The sequence below is a fragment of the Cylas formicarius genome, unplaced genomic scaffold (genome assembly GCF_029955315.1).
Source record: "Cylas formicarius isolate icCylForm1 unplaced genomic scaffold, icCylForm1.1 PGA_scaffold_9__14_contigs__length_23061073, whole genome shotgun sequence".
Lineage (NCBI taxonomy): Eukaryota > Metazoa > Arthropoda > Insecta > Coleoptera > Brentidae > Cylas > Cylas formicarius.
In genome coordinates, this window is record NW_026844365.1 from 7550779 (window position 1) to 7570776 (window position 19998).

Consider the following 19998-nt stretch of genomic DNA (forward strand, 5'->3'; position numbering starts at 1 on the left):
GGCGCGAGGACTTTAAAAAACAACGCCGTTTAGCAAACACTTTTTATTCACGTCGATTTACATGTTGTTGTAGCCGTGGACCTTCCGCATGTGCTTGTATATGTCGAACCTGTGTTTCATTTTCGTGGTGCAGAAGTAACATTGGAACTCGGGATTCTTACCGCACTCGTACTTGATGTGTCTCTTCAGGGTGGTGACGGTGCCGTACGACCTGCCGCACGTCAGACACCTAAACCTGCCTGCAAGCGGAAACCAGTCAAAACTAAAGCCGACAACTCCCGACAAAGTCATCAACGGCCCGCCACCTCATCAGCAGTAAAACAATTTGCATCTCGCTCTCGTTTATTTAGCTCACACAAAAAAAACTAGGCGCTACTGCAGGGGGTGTTTCCTCTTCCTGTGTCTGGTCATGTTCGACCGGAAAAAAAAGGTCATGCCGCAGATGTCGCATCGAAAGGCCGGCTGCTTTTGACACTTGTACGTCAAGTGCATGTACCGAGCGGATCTGCTATTGAACACCCTGTGGCACAAGGAACAGGTGCGCCGCAACAGGTCTACAAAAAGGATCGGTTTCAGTCGAGGAAAACAAATCTTGAATTTTATCGGACAGCCGCGTGCGGAGAAAGGAGGAAAGAAACGTCCGAGCTCTACTTATGTCTATTTCTAACGTGTCTTTTCATGTCGGCACTCATTTTCGATCTGTGGGGACAATGGGGACAACTGAAACGCGGCTGCTTGCCACAGAAGTGGTTCAGGTGCTGGACGAGACCCCGTTTGTAGGCGTACGTTTTCCCGCAGCTCTCGCAAGAGTACCTGCCTACAAAAAAAAACACGATCACCATTTTTATTTTATTTGACGACTATGCGCGGCAAGGTACAAAAATTCAGTTCATATTTTTCGCTACGCATTTGGCGACATGCCGCCTGTGGTTCGATTTTTGGTAGTTCTTTCGGCCGCAAAGGTCGCACCGGTACATCGGCTCCTTCCCGCACTCATTCTTGACGTGGGTAGTCAACGTCCGCTTGTTTTTGTATCGACGGTCGCACGCGGAGCAGGCGTACACTGAAAAAACAAACGTACACAAACACCAGTTTTGGTTAGAGCTTTATTTTAGACACTAAACATTTTTGGTAACCTAGCAAGAAAAGAAAACAACGGCTAAAACGAGTTCCTGTCGCATTCGATGAAAGAGTCGCGATCCCTTCCCGAAAACACCAGTCCGTGGATGTGCCGCAGGTGAGCGTTCAAGGTGTACTTTTGGTAGAACAGCTTTCTGCAAAGGGAACACCTGAAGTTCGGTTCTTTCCCGCACTCGTACTTCAGGTGACTGTAGACGTGTCGTTTGTGTTTATAACTTTTTTGACATCTCCCGCACACCCACCGATCGCTTGACTGAAGTATACACGTCAGAGCTGCAACGGGGAAGACGTTAGTGGCGGCCGCGCGAGCGCAAACGAGATGATCGGTTAGCCCAAAAAGCCCAGGGGTTAATACGACACAATATGTGGATTCGTTTTGGCTTTATTAGAGGCAATCGTTACAAGAACGGCAAGTCGCCGTGGTGGTTCATGAAGTGGCGCTTCATGCTGTTCTTTTGCGTGAAGTCTTGACCGCACGCTGCGCACTTAAACAGCTTTCGGTTAGAGCATTCGTATGTTATGTGCCTCGTCAGCGTTCCCTTGTTCTTGTAGTGTCGTCCACAAGACGCGCACCGGTGGGTATTACCTAAAATTCGACCTGTGTGTTAAAACGGGGCGGGACGATTTAACACACTTTACTTACTAAAACTAGTAACCTAACTTACCGGTCATACCTAATGACGCTGTGTAACGCAACGTGAACGATTCATTCTCTTTATTGCTTAAATATTAAGTTTCCATATAAAATACGTGCGATATAAACTTAGTAGATAAGAGTAATTTGAAACAGAGTATTTCTATGAACCGACCAACCTAACCAAAGTCCCTGAGAGATATAACCGAGAGATAAACCGCAGAGGGAACAATTCCTTTTGTACTTGTCATTCGATGGAATGGAATGGAAATTAGTGGTAATTACTCTAGAGTGTTCGCAATTCATCTGTAATTATGGAGTTCGAGAGCAATGGATACTGTACGCCATAAACAGAATGATAGTGATTAAATAGAAATCATAAACATAACATAAATTATTCACTTTTCCTAGGTGTTTCGTAATTAGTCTGTAATTATTCAACTCTGGCATTCTTCGTAAAATTTCTCTGGAATCGTTTGCATCTACCCTAAACTCTATTATAATTTTTGAACTTCTTGATATTGTAAACCATAATTCCTCTGCCCTTTACCACTCGGTTAATATACTAAGCACAATTTCCTACTATTAGAAACATCGCAAATAAAGAGAAGTACAAAAAAAAGGTTCTGCCGATTTTCGGTAATTTTTCCTCGCTTCCGAATTTAATATGCGACGTCCTTCGAGAAGATGCTGTGGATAGCGGCCCGATGAGATATCAGCGTGGATTTCTGCGAGAACGCTTTGCTGCACACGGAACAAGCAAAAAATTTCATCTTCCCGCACTCGTACTTTAAGTGACGGTTGAGATTGTACTTGTACATGTACGTTTTGTGGCAGTTCGGACAGGTATACTTAAAATCTGAAAAAAAAAATTGTATGAAAATAATGCTATAGTATATTAAGCGGGAAAAGGAACTGATTAAAAAAAACTTTATGTGAGTTACTCGAAAAACATTTTAATTTTGCAGTCTTTAAAATCGTTACACGATTGCCCTGGGGGCTCGAATAGCTTCCCGTAAACCATCAACGCGTGCCTGTTGTGGATATGTCCTTTGAGATGGAATTTGCGTCGAAACGTGGCCTTGCAATATTGGCATTCGAACATTTTACCCTTACCGCAGTCCTGCGCCATATGCGCGCTTAACGTTTTCCTATTCTTGTAGGTCTTGTTGCACCGGGGACAACATCTGCTCAAGCTTCCTGCAAAAAATTTACTTCGTAGGTTAAGTCGGAGGTTCTATGATCCTAAAAGCGCGAGTCCTCTACTGGTCGGTACAGGGAGACGGTTTGCCCTTATACCGTTTCCGATTAAGTCAATCCGACTTTGTGAAGCTCTCGATAAAGATTTCGGGGATTAAAAATCGGAAACATTCTCGCTACTTTATTAACAAGGTAAAGTTGTCGATGGGTTTCGGTTGTTTGAAACAATCGGGACTAGAGTACACGTGGAGTTTCGTATAGTCTCTACGTTTGAGTACCTTAAAGCAAGTCTTGCACTGATACAACTTCCGGTTGGTACAGTCTCGGGATTGGTGCACCTGGAGCGAAATTTTCGTTTTGTACGGTTTGGTGCACGTCGGACAGTAGTATGTAACGGCCGATTTATCTGAAAACCGACAAGTTAGCCCACTAGCGACGTCTAGCGCCAAGGAGAAGTAAAACGGGCTATTTTTTTCGTAACGTGTAATAATCCATCTTCAAACATTACAACAAATCTAAAATAGTCTACGACGCCGAATAGCTACTTTTAAAACACGAAGTGTTTGGCGGATACGTGTTTCTGCAGGTGGGTTTTCTGGTAGAACGCTTTCGGACACCAACTGCAGAAGAAAGACTTTTGCTTGTGGCACTCGTACTTCATATGCCTCCACAAGCTGTTCTGATGAACGTACCGTTTGAAGCAGTTTGGACACTTGTTCTCCCTTCTCTCTAAAAACACGGTTCACTTATAACTACGTGGCTGACGTCTTAGAGGGCGCTGTTAGTTACACGACACAAACCCCGCGACAGCGACAAAGCGTGGAAGGAAAAACTGGGCCGGTCCATGTTCAAATTCTTATTCGCCACGTACTCGACTCACCACTTCAACGCCTACGTGGGCGGGGCTCCGTCCGGATCGGGATTGATCACGTCGTGACACTTTCGATAATGCTTGTTGAATTTGTCCACATTGACGGTCCAGTAGGTGCAAATCCGGCATTTGTGGACAGGCTTTTCGGGATACTTCCCGCAGGTAAAGCGCTGATGACGTAGCAGGGGTTCCCTGTCGCGGTAAAGCTTGCCGCAGTTTTCGCAAACCACCGTAAGCGGACGCTTCGCCCGTACTAAAAACGGCGACCATTAATCCACTACCGATGTTTTTTCCGGTAAACTTGCTTATCGTGCACGATCTTCAGGGGTCGTTAACTTTTAAAAACGTTCTTACAAGATATATTAACTTTACTTTTCGAAGGTTTTCTGTGTGCGAGTACTTTGGATAATGTGGGATGGTGAAGTTCATTTTTGCTGCCACTAGTGTTGCCATGAAAATCACGTCAGCAACGCAAGCGTATTATATATTACAACAGGTTGTAAATGAGAAGGAATACAATAAAAAGTACAGTACATCATCGTCGAGCGTCAGGAGTGTTTCCGGGTAAACTCCGGGTACAACGAGGTGTCGAGGTTCCGGTGCTTTATGCGAACATGTTGAAAGAGGTTCGCTCTTTGATAGGACTTGTGGTGGCATACCGGGCACTCGAACTGAGGCTCCTTCATGCACTCGTACTTGACGTGCCTGTTCAGACTTGTTCGGTTTTTGTACGACTTGCCGCAGGTCTGACACACGTGTCGCCACAGATCTAAAAAAACGACCGACGGTAGAGAACGCTTTACAAGGCCGGGAGAGAGTTGAGCGATTTAGAAACCGAAGCTATTCAGAGCGTGTTTATTTAACGTAAAATGTAACAGGTTAGTTCAAGTGCTTCGTCCGTACGTGCCTGCGCAAGTTCCCTTCAAGAAACGTCCGGTATAAACAATCCTTACAGCCGAATGACGGTTTCCTGTTGCCGCACTGAAATTTGGAGTGCCTCCACAAGGACTGCCTGCACTTGTACGACTTGCCGCAGTCGCAGCACGAGTACGGAGCTAAAAACGACAGTCTCAAACACTTGTAAAACTAAAACATCCTGTCCGGTCGGTGCTTGGCGCGCAGATGTTTATGCAGGTTGGACTTCAGGAACGTTTTGTACGGACAGTCGGTACAGTAAAACGATGGTTCCTGTTTGCACTGGTATTTGGCGTGCCTCAATAACGACCTTTTGGACTTGTAGGATTTGTGACAAGAACGGCAGCAAAATTCATCTACAATCAAATATGATATCGATAACAATTGACAACTCTCGTGATTGTACGTTATGGTTTCATTTCGTTCCATTTAAAGTCGTTTATTGAGGAAAAAAATTGATACAGTATTAAAAGTGCGGATGCAACATGACGACGTGGTACTTTAACGAGCCCTTTTGGGTGAACTTCCTGCGACAGATGTGGCAAGCGAATTGAGGCGGCTTGCCGCACTCGTACTTCATGTGTTTCCTCAGGCTCGCCTCGTGCTTATACGATCTGCTGCAGCCTAGGCAGTGAAACCGTTCGTCATCTAAAACCATTCGAATCGTCGATGGATGGAAATGGAAAGATCAGTTTTATTAGCCCAATACCACATTTATTATTATCTATTAAAAATCGGAATGCACGGTAATGAGGTGGTACTTCAGGGTGCCCCTCTGCGTGAACTTTTTGCCGCAATACGTGCAAGTGAACTGTGGTGGTTTTCCGCACTCGAACCTGAGGTGCTGCTTCAGGCTGGACTTACGCTTGTAGTGTCTGCGACATCTGCCGCAGACGAAATCGCCAGATACTTGGTCGTACAACTCAAACTGCACTGAAAACGGTAAAAAAGATACTGATTGCTTCGAGGACTGGTCAGAAATCAACAACGTGCATGACAGAGGCGGAAGTATATTGAAAGCCACAATTAATACAAAACATCAAGCACGAAAAGCTTCAGGGGAAGAAAGGTTCCATGACGTCGGTGTGACTGGCGAAGTAGTGATGTTCGAGCTCTAGTTTATGCGGGTACGCCTTGTCGCAGAAGTCGCACTTGAACTGCACCAGTTTCCCGCACTCGTGACGACGAAGGTTGTGCGCATGCTTGTACGCCCTCGAACAACACCCGCACATGAAAGCAGAAGCTAAAAAAAATAACGTTTTTATAAAAACGCCCGGTAAATGTACTTTAGTAATATTTCGGGAAGGAGTTTAATTGATGAATTATAGATGACATTCTTATACGAGTTTATTGAAAGGATTCTTACATTTAAGACTGAGTTGCCCGTCTACGTAAGTTGTAACACGAAGTCGATTATGTTTAACGTAGACGTTAAACATAATCCAGTATAAGATGCCGCAACCGATTCAGCCTTCCAAGGTGTCACATCCGATAAATGTTTAATGGGGGATAAATCACCTTGAAGCTTGTCGAACGAAGTTGCTAGTAACTGCAATGCCTTGGTAAAAATTTGATCTGCGATTGCTGATGGTTACGTTATTAATGTAAGATTCACGCTTCGGTCCAAAAAGTAGAGGTGATTTGCTTAATAGCCTTGTGGCACCTCAAACCATAAGTCTTGTAAGCACAGTCCCACCCTCCATGCAAAAATAAAGTTGGCCTTTGTCCGCAGAAAACCGCAACACGTCATTAAAAACGACTCGATCACTCTCCTGATTCCAGGGAGGTCGTCCTCGATACCATGCCAGACATGGTTGTTTATGTCAAAGCCAAATGAGGAAGGTTTGAGTGTAGCCTAATAGCTTTAGTCCTCCAATAAACCGATCTGATGGAAAGCTGAACCCCACTCAAGTACGATTACGCTGGTTATACTGAAACGATCTCTAAAGCCTTAGGAGTGGTTTTTCGCGATCAAGCGCACTGTGCTACCTCTCTTACCAACGTACTTTTCACTTGTGCTAAACGAAATTTTCAATTTCCAAAGACGTTTATTTTTTTGCGAAGTTTAAAAAATCTGGTCTGGGACAAAAATGTTTTCTGGCTAAGCATATACTGGGTATTGCAATTTCTTTGGCGCGCAGTATACGACAGGGCATAGTGTAACAATGTGACGGGTACTACTTTGCTACTTGCCGTTATTCCGCATTTGGTTAGTAACATTCCTCTATACGACTAGTCTTTTACTCGACGACCATACACGAAGGGAAATCGAAGGTCTCGTGCCGCACCACGATATGTTTTTTCACGTTCTCCTTCCTGGGCGATTTGTAGTCGCACTTCACGCACCTAAACACGTTCGCCTCGCCGCAATGGAACCTCGTGTGCTTGTAGAACGAGTTCTTCTTGGCGTACGCCTTGTTGCAGTTTGCGCACACGTGCTTTACCGACCGCGACGCGACGTGAGCGTTGTCGCTTGTGTGGCTTAACAGGTGACTCTTCAGTTGGTCACTCCTGTAGGATTTGTACTCACAGTGCGGACACTCGTGCCTAACCGCTTTGTCGAGGCACTGCCTTCGGTGACGGCTCAGGTTAGCCCTATTGGTGTAGGTTCTGTCGCAGTTATGACACCCGTGCCTCGTACCGGGAACTGAAAAAAAGTACCGTCTAAACGTCTATCGCGAACGATTCGGAGGGAAGTTTGACGCAGGAAGATGAGTAAAGCGGTGAGCTATTAAGACGTGTTTTCTTTTCGCCATGTAGCTGCACTCGGGACACTTGAACTTGGGCTCCACCCCGCACTCGTATTTGACGTGATTGTACAGCGACGCGTGGTGCTTGTAGGTCCTGCCGCAGGCGGCGCAAGCGTAGTGACGCGGTCGCCTCGCTGAAAGAACGTTTACACGTTACGTAACGTTACGTAAAGGTGACGCTTTGTGCGCAACGAGCGTTAATGTTTCATGGCCATGTGGAAGTTCAAATTGTGTTTATGCTTGAACACCTTGAAACAGTAGCGGCACACTTGCTTTCCCTCCTTGTTGCATTCGTACGTGATGTGCCTCTTCAAACTACTCTTGTACCAATAGCAGTTCGAACAAGTCGCGCACGCGTACCGTCCTGAAATGGGGTCCGAGATAAAAAACACCGCGTCAAAAATGGGAAGCGAGACGAAGCTTTATTGCGTACAGACACCGATATTAAATTACAACAACAACATCGATACTAAAGGGAGGGGGAGTATATACCACGCCCTACCAATGGGTATGGGCGTGCATGTGCTGATTGAGGCGAAACTTGTAGACGAATTTCTTGTCGCAGTGCTGGCACGCGAACTGTGGCTCTACCCCGCACTCGTACCTAAGATGGCGTCGCAGGTTAGTCAGTTTAGTGTACGAACTTATGCAGTTTCTGCATCCGTATCGCCCGTTCGATGTGATGACGTATTTCTGGGAGCAATCGTCTAAAAGGGGTTAGAGTTACTAAGGGTTTGATGGAGAGCCTTAGTATTGACAGGGCAGAGCGACAATGGACGGAACGAAAGATTCAGTAAGACAAAACCCCAAAGTTCAAACGAAAAACTTGCTTTCGGAAGTTTAACTTTGTTAAAAGTATAATGTGCTCTAAAATGGTTTGCCTCAATATGCCGCTTTTGGAGTTTACAATGTCAACTGTGTCATATCAACCAATGAAAACATTTCCATAGCTTCTTAAATAGTTTAATCATTTTTGACATAAGCAAAAAATACAGTCAATTTCTTAAATTTGTTGGACAATTGGACAGCCCGCTGTTGAGGCCGAGAGGGTAGGAACAATGGCTTCAAACTTTATATTTTCTCTAGGCGTCAAAGAGTCTCTTACCAACGCTGGTGGGGATCTTAACAGAAATACACCATTTAAGAAACCACCTGCGTATGGTGGGGTGAGCGACGACAGCACATGTATGCTGCTTGGGTGCCGTATTTTCTCGATAGTATGGCCAGGGACGCACCACAGATAGAAGAGATATTTATTTTCGTTAAAATTGGGTTTTCACTGTTTTTTTTTTGGTACATATCAATATATAATAATATAATAATAATTACGATATATAGATAGATATTTAGGTACAAGAAACATACATACTACTCTTTTAGAAATTCTTAGAAATCAAACTTAGACCCTACAAAATAATAAAAATATTCAGCGGTTTTCAGTGGTTTTGATAAATTTTAAATGACCTGTTTATTTTTACATATAGTTTCATCTTACTGGATCGTTGGTTCCTTCCACCATGAGACTGTGGGATGTTGAACAGCAATGCAAAAGTTTAATCAGCGACTCGACTCTTTATTAGCTTTACGTAGGGTACATTTTGCCACTTGAGTGAACGTAAACGCTATGCCTAAACAAATGATCTCTCCTCTTGAACGTCTTGCGGCACACGCCGCAGGTGTACGGTCTCGAGGAAGCTTCGCACTCGTACCGTTTGTGTCTGTATAGTGACGTGTCGTGCTTGTACGTCTTACCGCAGTGCTTGCAAGAGTAGCCTAAAAAAATGACAGTCAACCGATGTTTCAAACGGGTCGCTTCAACGACCGCTTAGACCACGTGGTTTCTCAGCATCATGTGCCGCTTCAGAGATCGTTGAATCTTTGTACCATACTCGCAACCCCGATACGGGCACTTGTACTTCACCCCCTTGCCGCACTCGTGCTTCACGTGCGACTGCAAGTTCTTCTTGTACTTGTACCTGCGGTAGCAGTTGGCGCACTCGAACCGCTTCGACTCTTCTAGAAACAAAAAACGAAGCATTACGATCGCGACGCGCGTGAAACCGGACGGGGACGTCGGCACTAACTAGGCTACCCGCTTTTAGATAATTTTATTCCACTAAGAACGGCCATACACTTTATTAATGGGGGTTTATTTAAAGGTGAGTTCGTAGCCATGGACGCAGGCCACGTGAACTTTCAGGCTGCTCTTGTGGGTGAACGTCTTGTGGCACAGCCTGCAAGTGAACTGGGGCGGAATTCCGCACTCGTACTTTAGGTGACGCAGAAGGTTCCACTTGTACTTGTAGGTTTTGTGACACTTGGGACACCTGTGGAGGTAGTACTCTGAAAAATAATCCCGAATTACTCACGTACCGTCACGGCGGCGGAAAAGAGCAAAAAAGTGCGGGGTGGTGTCACACGCGGGAACGGGAGTTAGTCGATACGCGGGTACGAAAATATTCCGTTTAATCAACCTTCAATAGTACTAAAAACAACTAGTAGCGGTGGTGACGGTGGTAGTGCCTTTTGTATGACTGCTTGTGCCAAAAGGACTTGGTGCACACGTCACAGCAGAAAGATTTGTCCTTGCCGCACTCGAATCGCCGATGCTTGTACAGCGACTGGTGGTGCCGGTACGATTTGCCGCAATGACAGACGTACTGCGCGTAGTGATGACCTGAAACATCGGTTTGAGAGTACCGTACAGGAGGCACCGTCACAGCGTTAATGGAAGCGAAGCGTCGAGATGCGTTATGGCCATGAAAGTGGTGCCGCCGACGCCCCATCGAATTGAATGAGAGCCGAGAGTTCGAGTAGACTGTTTTATTATAGAAACGGTACTTTGCAAACGTGCTTGTCGTATATATGTTTGTGCCGGTACGACCTAAAGCAGGCTCTACACTGGTACTTCGGCTCGACGTTGCATTCCAGTCTGAGGTGTCGCGTCAAGTGTGTTTTATTCTTGTAGGATCTGGCGCAGTTCGGACACGGGAATCGAACTAAAAACGGTACCAGTGAAGAGCAAAGAAAATGACATTTTAACTGGCGAAGAACGACAAAGGCGACTTTTGAAGAAATTTATAATAAAGAAGCGTCCGCTTTGGGTTTGATAAACCGCGCCCAATTCTGCCGGTGACCCAGGGTGATGTGGTGCTTCAGATGCGATAGCGCCTTGCCCTCGTACTGGCACATCCTGATCGGACATCTGAACGGCTTCGGTAGCGGCTGGTAGTGAGGTATCTCCATTCTATAATCTTCTGGAAGACAATGATCCAGGGCTATGTGATCCTGCAAGTATGTGAGCGTTTTGTCCTCAAACCGGCACATTCTGATAGGACACCTGAACGCCTTTTGAGCCGGCTCGTACTCGGAAACCTCCACCTTGCAATCGCCTGAAAGGCAAGTCCGTTAAAATAGAACATGGAACGTGTGATAGTCCGCGACCCAATCAAAAAGCTTTAGAGGAAAATCGGTTTATTGTCTAAAAGTGTTTGACACTTTGAAGCTGCAAGTTGTGTATCCTGAGCATATGGGTCTTTAGGTGTCCCCTGCGCTTGGCTACGTAGTTGCAACGCTCCGCCGAGCATTTAAAAGTCGGTCCTTTCCCACACTCGAGTTTGACGTGTCTCGATCTTGACGTGTAGTGGCGGTACACTCTGGGACACTGGGGACAGGGATAGAAACCTGAAAACGAGAGCGTTTAAGTCACCGAAACTTTCTGGCGGTGAAAAGGGAGCGGATAAAAAAACTAGTAACGCTAGTTCGGATTTATTGCATCAATCTTTTATAAAAGTTCTCGTCGTCTATGAGCTGCTCCCGGTGCTTGATCAGGCAGTGTTGCTTCACGGAACTCTTCCGTTTGGTGCGGTACTTGCAGAAGGCGCACTCGAACGCCGCCATTATGCCGCACTCGTACTTTTGATGAAACTTTAACGATGCTACAGTTCCGTACAGTCGCCTACAGCTCGGGCATCTCGCACCTAAAACACCCGTCGGTCGTTACTTCAACCAAAGCAACCGACGTCGTCCGCATGAGAACCTTTTCTAGTAGACGGAATATTTCTAACAACCCGTCGGTATTGTAAAAAGGGTTTATTTTTCGAACGTGGGGGTATAAAAATATAAAACATATGCGCATAATAAATAAACGGAGGTTCGATAAGCGCCGGTACGGTCTTTGTGTTTGCCGAGCACGTGTTTCACGTAGTGAACCTTCTGTTTGGCCGTGTACGGGCAAATCGAACACCTAAACTGCGGATCCTTTTCGCACTCCCGCCTCGAGCGATTGTAGACGGAGCTCTTTCTCTTGTACGACTTGCCGCACTACACTTCCAAGGTCAACGTCAAAGAATATTCGACCATTGAAAAAATTACAACTCCACACAACTGGGTCGACATTAAGAACGAAGCGGCCGTTGTTGTTTGTGTTTTGCGCGCTGATGCCTATAGAGGGCGCCCTTCTGGTGAGCCGCGTAAGGGCAGTGCTGGCAAAAAAAGGACGGTTCCTTTTGACACTCGTACTTGACGTGGCGTCTGAGCGAGCGCAGCTGCCTGTAGCTCCTCCGGCAGGACGGACAGTTAAAATACGATCCTGGAAAATCGAAAATCGATTAGGCATACGTTTCATGAACGGCCTTCGATGACATCGACGACCTAAATATGGCGCCCAAGGATATATAAAAACAAGCAGGATAGAATTGACCGGTTTATTACTACATTACAACGAAAGCTCATTGGCCCTTGGCTTGGCGGTGGTGCCTCGTCCACAGGTGACTCTTGAGGTGTCCCTTTTGGTAAGTCTTGTAGGGACAAAAGTAGCAAGCAAACGCCGGCTCCTTCTGACACTCTAAGTTGGTGTGCCGCCAGAGGGAGCTCCGAAACTTGTAAGATTTGCCGCAAACCGTGCAGATGTACCTCGGACCACCTACAATTCGAAACGATACAGCGTATCGCCACACCCCGCGGGCATACATTTAATTAAGCTAGGGATTTATTGGCTGGGGAAGTTTCTCAGGGGTTTTCCTTTGCAAGTGTTTAAGAAATGCCTATTGAAGTTGAACTTGAAGTTGGTTCTGTAGGTGCAACCGTCGTTGGGACACGCGAATCGGTACTCTCGTCCCACAAGGCCCTTCTTGCAGTTGTACTTCTTATGGATGTAGAGCGACTCCGGCTTCGAATAACCCTTGTGGCAGAGGTCGCATTTGAAATCTAAAACGCAGATAATCACGAACCTTCGTTACTGACATCCACTTACAAACAGAAATATATAATCGAAAATGAAAAAAAAAGTAGTTTTGTTTACCGTGTTCGTTCTGAGTATCAGCAATTATTATTTATTTCAATAAAACATTATCTTCGATCACTTGAACTACTCCTCACGCTCAACTATAGCGTCACAGACAGAGGGTAATGTGCTACAAGGCATTTGAGACACCATGTACCAACACCATGTGTCTTTTGGTGTTTTCTTTCCGATTGGATCGATACTTGCATGCGTCGAAGGAGCAACGGAACCTCTTGGAGTGACCGCAGTCGATCCTCAAATGTTTGCGCAGCGAGGTCATCTTCACGTACGGTTTAGCGCACTTGGGACAGTAAAAGTTACCTGCAAAACCATCGGTCATTGCTAAAAGTTGGCGGGATCGGTGAAGAGGACTGGCAATAACACAAGATCTCCATCGAATCGTTTATTTAACCGGCTCCAAATATGTCAGGGTGACGATAAACCAGGTGTCTCTTCAGACCGGACTTCTTCGCGTACCTCGCCTCGCACACTATACAAGAAAACCTCATCTCGACCGGGCAGTCGTTCTTGTGTCTGAAGAGGGCCGTCTTGTTGCGCAACGTCGTGCCGCAACCCCAACAACGCATGCCTAAAACGAGCCGGGTTTAACACGGTTTCTTTTCGGTCACCAAACTACAACGCTAGTATTTGGGCCGCGTGCGCACTGAGAAATCGAAATTGTCAAAATTCAAATTGTGGGTGGTGGACAGGTGGTATCTGAGGTGACCCTGGTGGGTGAAACCCTGGTTGCAGATGTGGCAAGTGTACTTCGGCAATCTGCCGCACTCGTGGCGCCAATGCTGCTGCCAGCTGCGGTGGTATCGGTACTTGGCGTTGCAGTTACGACAGATGTAGAACTCACCCAACTTGTGGTACGCTACAAAAATGGGTACGTCAAAAACTAGAGGCGTATCGAAAATCGGCACTGCGCACACAGTACAAACGTCTCGATGATGGCGATATAGCATATATATTTTATAAATAGTATAAAATGTATAAAAAGTGTACAAAATACGTATAATGGAGGATTGTTTCACCTCAATAACTTTGAATTAACTTCTAACCAATGTAGAGGTTCACTTAGTGTCACTTAGAGGAACACATATGAAGGCACGTTAGAATATCTTAATCTACAGACCCCAGGCGCCATTTAAAAGTAAATGATCCTTCGCTGATGGACGGACGATAGCATGTGCTTTTTAAGGTGGATTTTCTGGTAGAACTTCTTCGCGCAAATCGGACACACAAAGCTGGGATCCTTGTTGCACTCGTACTTGAGGTGCTTGTTCAGGCTAGTCTTGTATTTGTACTTTTTCTGACACACATGACAGGGATACGGCCCGTCGAGGCCGTCTAGAAGGTGGTAAGCGTGGTACCGCGAAGCGACTAAAAAAAATCGGAAGTTATATCATTGATCGTCGCGGTAAATTCGAAAGGTTCCTATATACATATACAAAGGACGATAGTAAGAACGTTAAATATAAAATATATTTAAAATATACAATCGGGATCCGTACATAAAATTTAATAGAACAACATATAAACATATCACTTAGAAGCGTTTAACGAAGACTAAGCCGTGGATGTTCTCCAGGTGAGCTTTGAGGCTCGTCTTCTGGGTGACTCGTTTCCCGCACACGTAACACGCAAACTGAGGTTTCTTGTTGCACTCCCACTTGATGTGCCGCCATACGGATGTCCGGTGTTTGTACCTTTTGTTGCACGTCTTGCACACGAACCAAACTCCGTCCATGTAAAAGTGGTCCACCAGCGAGAAGTTGTAGAAGTCGTCTAAAAAAGTACACCGTCAACTACTGATTCGGAAACGAAGGACGATTTTACGTTCGAGAAGACGCGAGGAGTCGAGCTAATGAACAAAAAATTGAATAGGGCAAACACTTTATTGGTGAACTTCAACATAGCGCCTCAATCATACGTATGGTATTGCGCTGTTTCTTTGCAAGGTCGTTCTCCTACATCGCTTGCGGTTGCAAGGAGAGTCAAAATCGTTGTTACGCTATTTTTAAAAGTATGATGCAAAATGGTGTTACGGTGAAACCTCTTTCCGCAAAGTTAAGAAAGAAGAAAAAACGCGTAATTGGACGCATTGGTGAACTGTGAATGTGTTTGACAGAGAGAAACAAGTTCCTCGTTAGCAGATCTGAAAATGAACGAGCATGTGCTTTTTAAGGTTGTCGGTGCGGTGGCTCCTGTGCTCGCAGTGCGGGCACTTATATTTTTTTTCTTTGCCGCATTCTTTCCTGTGACGATGCAGACCTTCCGGGTACTTGTAGCTCCTGCCGCAGTTGCAGTAGAACCGCATGTCCTTGTACGGAAGAACTAAAAGGTGTAAACGTTAAGAGAAGGAAACCGAATAGCTACGTAGATGTTAACAGCTAAAGGAACAGTCTTTTATTAGACGATTAACCTAGAGCGCCCTAATTTGGAAAGCCGCTACCAACTACTCAGACTTAAACTCTAAAATAACACCTAGACACCATCCTAAAACTAAACGCCTAAACTATCCCATGGATGTTCTTCAAATGGGTCTGTAAGACGTCATTCTTCTTGCATTTTCTCGGGCACAAGGGACATTGAAAAATCGCTTGCTTGCCGCACTCGAGCAGGATATGCATGGCGTGATGCTCCTTCGGGTATATCTTGCCGCACTTTCTGCAGAAGAATCTCCCGTCTTCGGTGGGCAAAACTAAAACACGGTCAAAGTTAGAATCGTGCAAGAGATACAGGATTGCAAGGTATAGCAAGGTTGATAATGAAATCCCCGATAAAAATGTATTGCTCTTTATTGATAATACCTCCCTAATACAAATAAACTACGAGTAAAGTTATTGGTGCATTTGTTCGTGGGTCTCGGCGTCCGAGGGTTGAATGCTGAGCGGGTCGCTCTCTTGTTTCAGCTCCACGATCGGCTGGTACTCCAATGGGACACACATGCCGAAATTTTGAGCCGATTTGAGGCCGTACTTCTGAGGGAAACGTCTGCAAGCTTGACGTTTCAAGTGCACGTACCAGGTTTGCTTAATATTGAACGCATGCTTACACCACATGCAGATGTAAGGCGGTCCTGAATAACAACAGGCTTAATAGGAGCCGTCACCGAGTAAACATAGTTACCTGTTTGGATCTTCGGTTGCTCGCAGACTCTCCTCCTCACGTGGTAGTCCATGGCGGTCCATCCCTTGAATACTTTGCCGCACGCGTTGCACTTGAGGATTTTAGCTGCCTCGTCCTTCTTGGGCTTGGTGCAGACGTTGTTAGTCACGTGGTATTTCAAAGAGGCCAGATGGCGGAACACGGCCCCGCACAGGTTGCAGTGGATCGACTCGCCTACAATTAACGAAGCATTAGGACCGCGAAGTCCTATAAACGCGACGAAGGTTAGTGGAGGTTAGTGCAAAGCCCCCCCGGTAGACACCACAGAAAATGGATATATTTTAGAGGAGAGGTTTCCGTCCCGGTCTGCCTCTGGACTGTCGGATCATGTGAACTGACATTAGGTGAATTTTCAAACTCCCTTTCCGCTTCGTTTTATAGGAGCACGTCTCCACGGGACAGGCGACGTTCTTAGCTTGCCCACACTCAAACCTGGAGTGATTGTAGAGCGACGCTCTGTGCTTATACCTCTTGCCGCAGTCGTTGCAAGAAAATTCTCCTACAACATGGCTAGCTGCAGTCTATAAAGCGCGTCGCAGTAAACGGAATGAAATGAAACGCGGAAGTTTTAAGAGATTTTATTTATTTAGTCCGTGGTTTAATAGGTAGTGAATTTTGAGGTCGTATTTCCTTCGCGATCCGTACCCGCACAAGTCGCAAACGTGCTTCTTGAGTTTCATGCAGTCCTGACTCCTATGCGTGCGAAAAGTGCCCAAGTTTTTGTACGTTTTCAGGCAACGAGAGCACTGTATTTTGTCGTCGACGAAAGAGTACTCTACAATCCGAATGTCAATAAATAAAAGACGCGTACGCTCATAACTTGGTAGTTTACGATTGTCACGGTCTCGTGCTCATAGTTTTCTGATATCACAAGTGGGATTTGGCAGAAAGGAAGTTTATATTTAACTACAATTCAAAACGATCCAAATTGTTGTACAAATCGTGGAACATCACAACTATTTAAAGTTTTTAGAGAGGACTTCAAAATTGTCGCACAAGTTGTCGACAACCTGACAACCGGGACTGCCGCTGATGTGATATTTCATAGCCTCTTTCCGCTTCAGCACTTTGGCGCAGGTGTTACACCGGAACCTCTTAGAATTCGCGCAGTCCCTGGACTTGTGCACGTTCAGCGAGTTCCTCGTTTTGTAGATTTTGAAACACGAGGGACAGCTGAACCGAGGACCTAAAAATCACGACGTTACATCGTTTCGAACACTTTGTGCACGGTCCTGATATGCAGGTTGAGGTTGAACTTGCGATGGGACTTGTGCGGACAATACGGGCAACTGAAGCGACGAGATTTGCCGCACTCGTGTTTTATATGTTCCAGAATATTTCGCTTGTATTTGTAGAATCTGTCGCAGCCGTTGCACTGAAAGGGCTTGTGGCCTGCAATAATGTGCCCATGTTAATTAAAAATTATCACGTAAACGACAAAGTGACTTTTAATTTAATTAAAAAAAGATCCAGCTCGGTATTACACAATCTCAAAGACAAAGACCATAACAATTGAAGACGACGACGTTCCCGAATGAAGATATCTTCGCTAGATCCCATGCGACGACACTTTCATGGGACATTTTGTCATGTGTAGGCTTAGCGTAAACTTGTACTTGAATAGTCTGCAGCAATGGTTACATTCGAACTGGCCCTTTTTGCAGCACTCGACCCTTATGTGACGTCTCAAGGAGTCCCATCGGCGGTACGACTTGGAACACTGCTGACAAGTGAATCCTGAAAGCGTAACTATTTACTATCGCTCAGAGTTTAAAAGCATGAGGACTGAGATAAAAAAAAAACGAACGGTTAAACTTTGGATCTTTAATTGTTCAACAAGCAAGGGTTTTAGAAGAATAAGTGGTACCGGTCTGGATGCTGCGATATTACGTGGCCCTTGAGCTGGAACTTGTGGTAGCATGCGTAAGGGCAGAAGGGACAGAGGCGCGATTTCGGTTTTTGGCACTCCAAGTTTTTGTGGCGGCTCAAGTTCGGCTGGTGATTATATTTCTTGCCGCAGACGTTGCACACGTACCTTTTCCTCGCTAAAAACGCACACGCTTAATATTTACCAGGCGAACGGAGGCGGGACGTGATATTAAAAACGAACGCACATATTTTACGACAAAATTTTATTTTAAAATATTCGAAAACCTAAACATAGGCGATGGTCGAGATCCACATTCAGTCTACATTCTGACAAGGGGAAACGAATAAACAGAGAAAAAATCGTGATGTTTCAGGCACTTGGGTGAATTATCGAACACTTAAAAAACAAAATACCGAAGGGACTCAGAGGGAGTGCTTCGCGTCCAGCTCGACACCGGACACTATCTCCGCCTGGATGCAACTGGCATGGGGATTATTCTCGGCCAGTAACCCAATCTGGTCAGGGTGTTGTCTCTTAATGTGTCTGATCTGGTGCGTTCTCCGCTTACACTTTTGCGGACAGAAAGGGCAGGGGAACTGAGGCTCCTTGCCGCACTCATAGGTGACGTGACGTTGCAGCGAATCTTTCCTGATGTAATTCCGGTTGCAGTTGGTGCACAGGAAATTGCCCTTGATACGGTTCGGCTTCTTCTTCGCGGGCTTGCCGCAATTCGAAGTGAGCAAGAGCGACGACAAAAACTCCTCGGTCGGTCGCTCTTGGAGTTCGACCTTAATGGGCATGGTGAGCAGTTGCTTCTTCAGCTGCGTCCACGCCGAATCGACATCTAAAATTTGACGGTTACGACGTGATCTTTCAGGGGGAAGGAGTGTTCAATAATTACTTCAACTACTTCGCTACCGGATTAGGATCTAAGGACGGAGAAAAAGGCAGTTTACAGTTCGCTTTTATATTTTTACAACCAAAAAGGTTTGATCTGGTATTTCTCGAAGATTTCACGCCTGCTGACTAGCACCTTGTGGCGCACTTTCATATGTGTCTGCATGTTCTGGCTGTAGTTGCCAGAGTGCTCGCACACGGGACAAAAAAACATAGGCTGCTTGCCGCAGCTGTACCGTCTGTGGTTGTACAGCGAACTCGCGTGGCAATAAGTCTTGTGACAGTCCACGCATTCGTGCATTCTCGGGCTCGGACCTACAATTCGAAGTGTTAAAATCAAATGGCGACTTTTCTTATTAAGCTAAATGGGGGGAGGGGGGGCACACTTTGAGTGAAACCCGCGCAAGTGGAAGCCCAAAAATATAGCCTCGGTGAACTTGTATCCGCACTCGTCGTAGGGGCAATAAAACGTCAGAGGGTTTCCGCACCCCTTCATCCGATGGAGCTTCGCTTGTCGGAGGTTCTTTAATTCTCTTCCGCATTCGCATTTTAATCCTGTAAGGTTAAATACTCAGTCGACGGGATCGGACGTGGGTGGTGGGCGAAGGCAAACCACTTTGTTGCTTCGAAGAGCTTTATTACATAAATAAGACATACAGTATCTAAATAAACGGCGAAATTATTTACATTCTGGCGGATACGCCGCGGAGTATCCAAGCGTGAAATAAAATCTCTGGTGGGAAATCTAGAACGGTTTAACTCACAACACGTACACTCACACACTCGCTTCGAACAAAACTTAAAAAAAAACGGGAATGTGTAAAAAATGAGATCCCTGATTCAGTCTTAACGAACGAACAAATAAATATATAAATATAAATAAATACTTTATACGTTACACTGGCACTGCTTCAGTGACAAGACTAGAATTATGTGGTACGCTAGGTAGCCGACTAAAAGAAACATTGTAGATTTAGAGGGGTGAGAAGGGAATCGCGGCCCCCGATGAGTATTAACCTTAAAATACCTTATATTGACTAGAACGGTTCCGGTTGGACTATTTGGTAACGTTCGGCGGCTGCCTGTGGCGCAGCTTCTGAATATGAATCTTATGGATGTTGCGCATGTGCTTTAGCAAAATGTAGCCGTGCTTGAACGACTTGGAGCACATCTGGCACGTGAAGGCGGGCTGCTGGCCGCAATCGAACCGCAGATGTCTGCCGAGCGTCTTCTTTTGCTGGTACGTTTTGTTGCACTTGGCAC

General features: G+C 45.6%; 7 protein-coding genes across 7 annotated transcripts; all 7 read right to left on the minus strand.

The window, feature by feature from the left end:
* Positions 1–57: 57 nt before the first annotated feature.
* On the minus strand, positions 58–842 carry LOC132707715 (GDNF-inducible zinc finger protein 1-like). The gene is made up of 3 exons (XM_060679643.1): positions 669–842; positions 438–591; positions 58–239 (listed from the first exon to the last, which is right to left on the minus strand). Exons 1-3 carry the CDS (start codon positions 840–842, stop codon positions 58–60), a joined length of 510 nt encoding a protein of 169 aa, XP_060535626.1.
* Positions 843–4393: 3551 nt separating this feature from the next.
* LOC132707718 (zinc finger protein 2-like) lies at positions 4394–5418 on the minus strand. Its single transcript, XM_060679646.1, has 4 exons — positions 5271–5418; positions 5009–5116; positions 4799–4900; positions 4394–4614 (listed from the first exon to the last, which is right to left on the minus strand). Exons 1-4 carry the CDS (start codon positions 5416–5418, stop codon positions 4394–4396), a joined length of 579 nt encoding a protein of 192 aa, XP_060535629.1.
* A 336-nt stretch (positions 5419–5754) lies between these two features.
* On the minus strand, positions 5755–7003 carry LOC132707041 (zinc finger protein 646-like). Its single transcript, XM_060678681.1, has 2 exons — positions 6127–7003; positions 5755–6003 (listed from the first exon to the last, which is right to left on the minus strand). Exons 1-2 carry the CDS (start codon positions 6197–6199, stop codon positions 5816–5818), a joined length of 261 nt encoding a protein of 86 aa, XP_060534664.1. The 5' UTR covers positions 6200–7003; the 3' UTR covers positions 5755–5815.
* Positions 7001–13381, minus strand: LOC132707719 (zinc finger protein 11-like). The gene is made up of 18 exons (XM_060679647.1): positions 13207–13381; positions 12945–13136; positions 12509–12718; positions 12249–12434; positions 11944–12101; positions 11683–11833; positions 11386–11490; positions 11009–11194; positions 10626–10902; positions 10411–10481; positions 10023–10187; positions 9683–9853; positions 9395–9526; positions 9097–9283; positions 8013–8114; positions 7767–7930; positions 7444–7644; positions 7001–7407 (listed from the first exon to the last, which is right to left on the minus strand). The coding sequence occupies exons 1-18, from the start codon at positions 13379–13381 to the stop codon at positions 7001–7003; spliced, it is 3240 nt and encodes a 1079-aa protein (XP_060535630.1).
* Positions 13382–13435: 54 nt separating this feature from the next.
* On the minus strand, positions 13436–15117 carry LOC132707720 (zinc finger protein 394-like). Its single transcript, XM_060679648.1, has 7 exons — positions 14968–15117; positions 14731–14811; positions 14637–14661; positions 14373–14585; positions 13979–14180; positions 13657–13671; positions 13436–13604 (listed from the first exon to the last, which is right to left on the minus strand). Exons 1-7 carry the CDS (start codon positions 15115–15117, stop codon positions 13436–13438), a joined length of 855 nt encoding a protein of 284 aa, XP_060535631.1.
* Positions 15118–15640: 523 nt separating this feature from the next.
* Positions 15641–18084, minus strand: LOC132707721 (zinc finger protein 808-like). The gene is made up of 8 exons (XM_060679650.1): positions 18075–18084; positions 17859–18013; positions 17610–17688; positions 17186–17360; positions 16979–17141; positions 16327–16489; positions 15930–16142; positions 15641–15879 (listed from the first exon to the last, which is right to left on the minus strand). Exons 1-8 carry the CDS (start codon positions 18082–18084, stop codon positions 15641–15643), a joined length of 1197 nt encoding a protein of 398 aa, XP_060535633.1.
* On the minus strand, positions 18022–18855 carry LOC132707038 (longitudinals lacking protein, isoforms F/I/K/T-like). Its single transcript, XM_060678678.1, has 2 exons — positions 18740–18855; positions 18022–18682 (listed from the first exon to the last, which is right to left on the minus strand). Exon 2 carries the CDS (start codon positions 18636–18638, stop codon positions 18261–18263), a length of 378 nt encoding a protein of 125 aa, XP_060534661.1. The 5' UTR covers positions 18639–18682; positions 18740–18855; the 3' UTR covers positions 18022–18260.
* Positions 18856–19998: the final 1143 nt, after the last annotated feature.